Below are 6913 nucleotides of genomic sequence, written 5' to 3'. Positions count from 1 at the left end.
GTGTAGCCTTAGCTGTCCTAAAAGTCACTTTGTAGACCTGGTTGGCCTAGAAATCACAGAGATCCATCTGCCTCTGCCTCCCAGTGCTGGGATTAAAGGAGTAGCCCAGGACATTCTTACATAAAAGCGAAATGAAACCAGAATACTTGAAAATCATTAAGCTTCTCTAAGCCTCAACCTAGAGGAGTAACCTGTCCCTCAGCTACTCCTTCCTTCCCCCATTCAGTCATCAGGATGGGTTGTGAGCAGCAGATCATCCTACCTTGAACCTTGCTCTTCTGCCTACTATGTCTGATTGTGCCACCCAAAAGGAACATGTCCTCCTGTCCAGGCACAGAGGCTTGGCATCTTTGGGAGGCAAGATAAAACAGATATTTATATATGATCTTAGCATGGAAAAACAACAAGGGTAAGAGTGACCTCATTTCTTATTGCAGACTCACCCCTAGGTAATATTAGAAATATGTGTATCCTTCCTCTATATTTTAAACTCACCACCATGTGGATCAACAGAATGAGAGAGAAGGCTATGAAGACAGACCAGGAATGTAGCAGTTACTAACTCTTCCGTAGTAACAATACACCTATTATTACTTCTAGCTGAAAATCTGTGCTTGCTGAGTATTCTGTGCCACGCAAAAATTTATTTAAAATCACAGTTAATATTTAATCAGTCCTGTGCGGTAGATTCTAGGACTCCTATTCTTAAAGGTAGGAAAAAAAATCAAGGCTCAGAGAGCTCAAATAAATTACAGCTTCCTGTTGTAGAATCAAAACCGTGATTTCATTTCTGAATCATTATGCTCTCCTGTCCCCAACTCATGTTTAAGCTCAGAAAAAAAAATCCATTCATCATTGGCATGTTTAAGACATTGAACATAACATCATCTGGTTCTCTAACTTTTTCTTTGGGCTGAGTTTGGACCAGAAACTTGATTTTTAGTATGTATTTTGTTGTCAAGTCAACACATTCACAAGGCATTTCAAACTTTTCTTACAGTCTCTAGAAATTAGGTATTTTGTTCAGTTTCACTAGAGCAACTTCGCCTTGCCTCTAAGTAGGCCCCTCAGAAGAATGGAACCAGAGTGCCACTTAGTCAGTAATTGCTGCTACGTGCTGATGGTGCCCTGGTGGCCTCCAGAATTGACTGCAGCTTCCAAAAGTGCCCTGCATGCAACCAGAAAGCATTGTGACTCCTTGGAGAACTGAGCTCAGTGGAAATTACTGAAAACAATTGTCTTCAGCTGAGCTGTTATATAAGCATGGACTGACCAGTCCTGCAATCCAGTCTTGTACAACAGTTCACATAATACTTTGTGAAATATACGGCCTGTATGTGGGGAGTGGATGTGTGCTGTCTTTCCTTGGGAAGGACAGCAGAGAGCCAATCGTGGCCTGTAGCCTAACAAATTATCTTCTCAAGGAGTAGCCTTAGGCCATAAGCATGCTCATATCACGGAGTACCAGTAGGAGATGGAACGACTACTGGTGCTGAACATAAACCCCAAGTGCTTGATAGAATTTTTAAAACAAAATGAATCCTATATATCTTTCAAGGTGAAACTAAATGTTTCTATTTGCATGGGTCATGCAAATCTGACATAGTCTTACAGGTTGTACCAGTGGGTTATTCAATAAGAATGGTAGCAGCACAGGCAGACCGTGAGCTCTCTGCAAGTTTAAGAAGCGATCACTGTACTCAGAGTAGGTGTACCTGAGCCTACATCCTTGCATCACCTTACAGGAGAGGGGTTGTACTTCCTTCAGCTCTGCACTTGCATTTCCTAAGTGGGGGGATCAAGTATTAGTAGAGTAAAAGACTGAGCAGCCTCTCCTGCAACCAATTTCAGCTCTAGGCAATGTTCTGTGTTTGGGGTCTAAGCCATGTGAAAAACTAGGAAGGAGATCAGCACCCTGTCAGGGCATGGTCCTCTGATGGCCAGTCTATCACATGCCTGGACTTCTATGGCAACAGTGGGCCTTGAATTCTGGAACTTGGAACGGGGAGCCATAAGCCAAGTCCTGGGAGAGTTCTGGGGCTCTGAGTGGGAGAGCATGCTATGTGGAGCTAAGAGAAAACAAGAGGACCGAGTCAGGGTGCTTTTCTTAGGAAGACTAGCATCTCCCACTGCAGAGACAGACAGGAGGGTCAGTAGGAAGCCAGGCTTGCTCTACCCCTGCTGACTTCCCTTTGTTCTCCAGGGGCTGTACCCACTGCCCTTACTCAACAGTGCCCTGGATGATGGGAAGGCCACCCTGACATCTTCCAATACACCTCTGGGACGCAACCTCTCGACTCACCAGACCTACCCTGTGGTGGCAGGTAGGATGCCTAGAGGCTCCATCTGGACTCTACTGTGAGGGTCAGCATGGGTTTGGGGGCAGGAGGAGGCCGATGCGTCTGGCTGGCAGGAGGAAGAAGGTGTTTGGGGTACTGGCCTGGAAAGGAGAAATAGGCTCTGCTGACTGGGCCTCAAAGTGGAGCAAGGGGTGGTGCCTTCAGTCTTTGGACCCCCTGGATCTCCCCAATCCTTCTAACAAGGAGAGGCCGAGCACACACAGACTTCAGTCTCTCATCCATCTACACTGGCAGAAGGCACATCAGAGAGGTAGAGCCTGCAGCTCCTCCATCTCATTCCATCCAAGGAACTCTAGCCATGGCTCTCCATCCTAGACTCCTCCTACAGCAGCCAGGCCTGCCTCTCCCCATACCCTTGCCCCATCTCATGGCTTGGTTTGTGCATGTTCCCACCCCATCATCTCACACCCCTCTCTCCTTGTTGTTTCCCTCCCTCCGGCAGATCCTCATTCACCCTTCGCCATAAAGCAGGAAACCCCAGAGCTCTCCAGTTCTAGCTCCACCCCTTCCTCTTTATCTAGCTCCGCCTTTTTGGATCTGCAGCAAGTCGGCTCTGGGGGCCCAGCAGGTGCCTCGGTCCCACCCTTCAATGCCTTTCCCCATGCTGCCTCCGTGTATGGGCAGTTCACGGGCCAGGCCCTCCTCTCAGGTACGACAGGGACGTCCCCGGGCTCTGTAGGTGTCGTGGGGTGGGAGGGAGGTCAAGTCCTCTTGTCTGAGGCTAATCTTATCTTTAGGCTAAACATCATCACCTTGTTCTCCAATTTATCAAGCACATGGTTCTCTCCCTATGGGAGAAGTCAGGAGTTAGAATTAGCCACTTTGAGGGTACCAGCAAGTGGAATATACCACTGCATCTTCCAAGCAGAACATTATCCCAACTAGTCAGGACCCGAGCTATGTCTGAAGGAGTCAAGGTTTGGTTTGGGCACAGGCAGAGACACTTCAAAGTCTTCAGATAGTTGACTGATTATTAATACAGGGATCCTGGGATGGGGGTAGGGGTGTCCCAGAACCAAGAAGGGAAGTAATTAGTTTCCAGTTGATCATTGGAAGTCTCCTGTGTGAGAGAGCTGTCTCCATTGATTATGAACAGTAAGTGACAGAGAGCATGCCTCCCTGTCTCCTGCTCCCTGGGCCCTGTCACCTTGAGAGGTTAAAGCAGACACTGGGAGACTTGGCAGGGACAACCCAGGTTGGATAGTCTAAGCCATCGGAACCAGCTGTATTCCAATATTCTAGGCCTGTCTTGAAACTTAAAATGAAAGCCTTCAGCATGCCATGTGTCCCAGCCAGAGCAGCAGAGTAGTTCTGACCGAAGCTGGAGCACTGGCTTGAGAAACTCAGAAGTGTGACTTTGCCTCCCACTGGATCAGAGGTCTAAAGGCCCTGGGACATAAACCCAGGCATGCTTTCTTATAAATGACAGCGTTTTCTGCTTGTCTGACAACTGGTATTTCCCCTTTTCTGCACATCCATGCAACCTTGCCATGGAGATGGGCAGTGTGAGGGCAGAGGCGGTGGCCAAGGATCTGATGAAAGAATGGTTCACTTGTAGTTTGAAATTTCAAGAGGGTGAAGTCAGCAGAGATGGGTCATTTGTTTTGAGCAAAGTGATTAAAATGCACAAACCTGTGAGCAGAGTGATGTCAGCCAGAGACTATGGAATGGGGAGTGGAGAGGGAGAGAGATGGCTTGTGTCTGCTGTGGGAGCACTCAGGGCACACTTGTCTGCCTTGTGAGAATGAGAGGCTGAGAAGCAGCTAAGGGACCTAAGAGGAACACAGGGTGACCAGACTTGTGGGTCCATGTATTCAAGAACAAGAAGCAAGTTAAGACTACAGTTTGGAGAGCCAAGCCCAGATCTGCAGCTTAAGGACAAGGCAGACATATGCCAGTGCTTAAGTCGGTTTAAGGATCAGTGCGCTGTCCTCAGAGACTTCCCACCTAAGGCCTGGACAAGCTTGGACCTAAATGCTCATCTCTTGGCTGAGCCCTCATGGGGTTGAGAGAGCATAGTAGGACAGAGGGATTTTAGAGATGGAATGAGCTTAAGGAAGCAGAGAGCAAATCATTTCTGTGATATGCTGCAGAAAGAGAGGGTGGAGGGGAAGGTCAGGAAATCTCCTGAAATTAGCCCAGCTCAATCCTCCATGGATCATCCTAGCCCCCTCCTCTGTTCGACTTTGCCTAAGAACCCTCTGTCACCTGCTGAAACGTATCCCTGCTCCACAGACTTTCTCTCTGAGATTCTGTGAGTATCATCTCCAGAAGACCGCTTCTGAGCATCAGCTTTTTTTTTTTTTCGTCATCCAAGAAAGGGACAACATTAGGACTTGGGAAATAATGAGACTTACCTACAATTCAGCTAGTCCCCTTTAGAACACCCCTACACACACACACACACACACACACACACACACACACACACACACACACCCTATGGATTCCAGCCCACTGGCCATGACAGTGACATCAAGGACACCCTTGTCCTTGCTATTGCAAGGCTGACTACAGCTCAGATGATGGGAAGGCTGCCATTAGCCTTTCATCATCAAGGAGCCCAGTATCCTCCTCCATTCTTCTGTACAAGATATATTTAGTCTTGCCAAAGAGATTTCTGGGTTGCCATAAATTCTCCTTGCTATCAGAACAAGATAAGGCATTGAAAAGGGGTTACACAGAGGGCGGACATCAAAGAGGTGAAAAGAAATAGTCTCAAATCACCTCCACCCTCTGGATTCCTTCCTCTAGCTAATGGCTTTCTATTCCTTCTCGCTGCCTCTAATTAGAATATTTACCAAGAGTTCTGGAACCCTAGGATTTTCCTAGGGAATCACACTTTGTAGCCAGCCAACCTATGTTGATGCTTCTGTCGACAATTTTAAAAGAGGCTCTTGTTGGAAGTCTACAGAGAGACCGAATTAGACAGTAGGGAAACGTTGAAGAGCCTTTAAAATAGAGTAGGCTCGAGGGTGTCTGACCAGAGGGGAACATCTCAATCTCAGGGTGGCAGCATCCGTCCTTGTTTCCTAGATTGTTTAAGATTCTTTGTTGTTGTTGTTTGTTTGTTTGTTTTTGGTTTTGAGACCTCATTATGTAGCTCAGGCTGCCCTGGAATTTACTATAGACCAGGCTGGCCTGGAACTGATAGAAATTTACTTGCCTCTGTTTCCTGAGTGCTAGGATTAAAGATGTGCACCATCACACCTGTCATAGTTTAAGGTTCTTGACTCTGAAAGACTTTTTTTCCCCCAATGCTGTCATTAAGTCCAAACCACACAAGTGCTCTGCTACTGAGCTACAGCCCCACCTTACAAAACTATGTTCCTCAAGAAATTCTGGAAGGACGGCTCAGCAATTAAAAGCTTTTTTAGAGGTTCTAAGCTCAATTCCTAGTGCCCACATAGTGAGTGGCTCACCACCCTCTGTAACTACTCCCATGGGATTTGATTCCTTCTCATGGTGTGAGGGTGCACATACAGATAAATCTCCCAAATACATAAGATACATAAGTAAATTCATATTTTTTAAATAAATGAAATGAGAGTTTTGTGGAGCTGTTGAGACAATATATGAAGGTACAGTTTAGATAGGGTGGTGTCCTGGAAATTTTTTTTTGTCTTTCCAGAAGGGCCAGGTTTTATTAGGAGAAGTCTTTGGGGCTCTGTTTAGGCCATTGATTCAGAAATCTTTCTTGCTGAGAGAAAACTAGGTAGCTGAAGAGAAATGAAGATTAACATTCCTGCATGGAGGGGCAGAGACCAATGATTTTTTTTTCAAGAGCTATTGTTCATGGGTTGAGGCCCCACCGAGAGAGATCATGAGTTAAACTGTGACCTGAGGTATGTGCTCAGGAACTCTGCGCATTAGACAGCCTATATAAAGAAGCTACAGGTTCAGGGGACAGGAAGTGACTTAGGAGGGCAGGGGACCACAGGCTGCCAGTGGCAGGAGGGCGCCCAGAACAACTGACATTAGCAAATAGATGGCCAGAGAGCAAAAGTAATTGTGATCCATGGAAGAAGTGGGCCCTGCCTCAAAATCGTCCACACTCTGTGCAAAGAAACCCCACCAGCCAGGAAGTAAGATGAACCTAAGTTCTAGGCCTCCTGTGAAGACTATAATTTGGAGAAGTTAGGCAATTTGTTCATAGTCTTGCATGGATGTAATATTCAGTCTCAGTTTTAAACTCTCTCTCTCCCCTTCTCCCTTTCCATCCCCCTTTTCCTCTCCCCCTCTCCCTCTTCCTTTCTCCCTTGCTCCTCCCTCCCTCTAGCTCTTCTTTCTCTCTCTCCCTTCTTTCTTTCTTTCTTTCTTTCTTTCTTTCTTTCTTTCTTTCTTTCTTTCTTTCTTTCTCTCTCTCTCTCTCTCTCTCTCTCTCTCTCTCTCCCTCCCTCCCTCTAATAAATAAGAAAGAAGAAAGGCAAAATCATGAAGCCTGGGTCAGCCACCCTCTCCCATCTCTTTCTACTGTGTTAGCCACTGCCCGGCACCCTGCTTCTCTTCCTTTACAGACCCACATCCTCACACTCACTGTCTGCATCTTGGCC

General features: G+C 46.7%; 1 protein-coding gene across 1 annotated transcript in view; it reads left to right on the top strand.

Moving 5' to 3' along the window:
• Positions 1-6913, top strand: part of Pax8 (paired box 8) — a 55049-nt gene that overhangs the window by 36828 nt on the left and 11308 nt on the right. Inside the window, exons 8-9 of the mRNA NM_011040.4 lie at positions 2204-2324; positions 2803-3009. Of these exons, the coding sequence (NP_035170.1) occupies positions 2204-2324; positions 2803-3009 (328 nt within the window). The remainder of the gene's footprint in view (positions 1-2203; positions 2325-2802; positions 3010-6913) is intronic.

The sequence above is a fragment of the Mus musculus genome, chromosome 2 (assembly GCF_000001635.26).
Source record: "Mus musculus strain C57BL/6J chromosome 2, GRCm38.p6 C57BL/6J".
NCBI classification, from domain to species: Eukaryota; Metazoa; Chordata; class Mammalia; order Rodentia; family Muridae; genus Mus; species Mus musculus.
The sequence above is the reverse complement of the archived record's forward strand: the minus strand, read 5'-3'. Positions and strand labels throughout refer to the sequence as shown.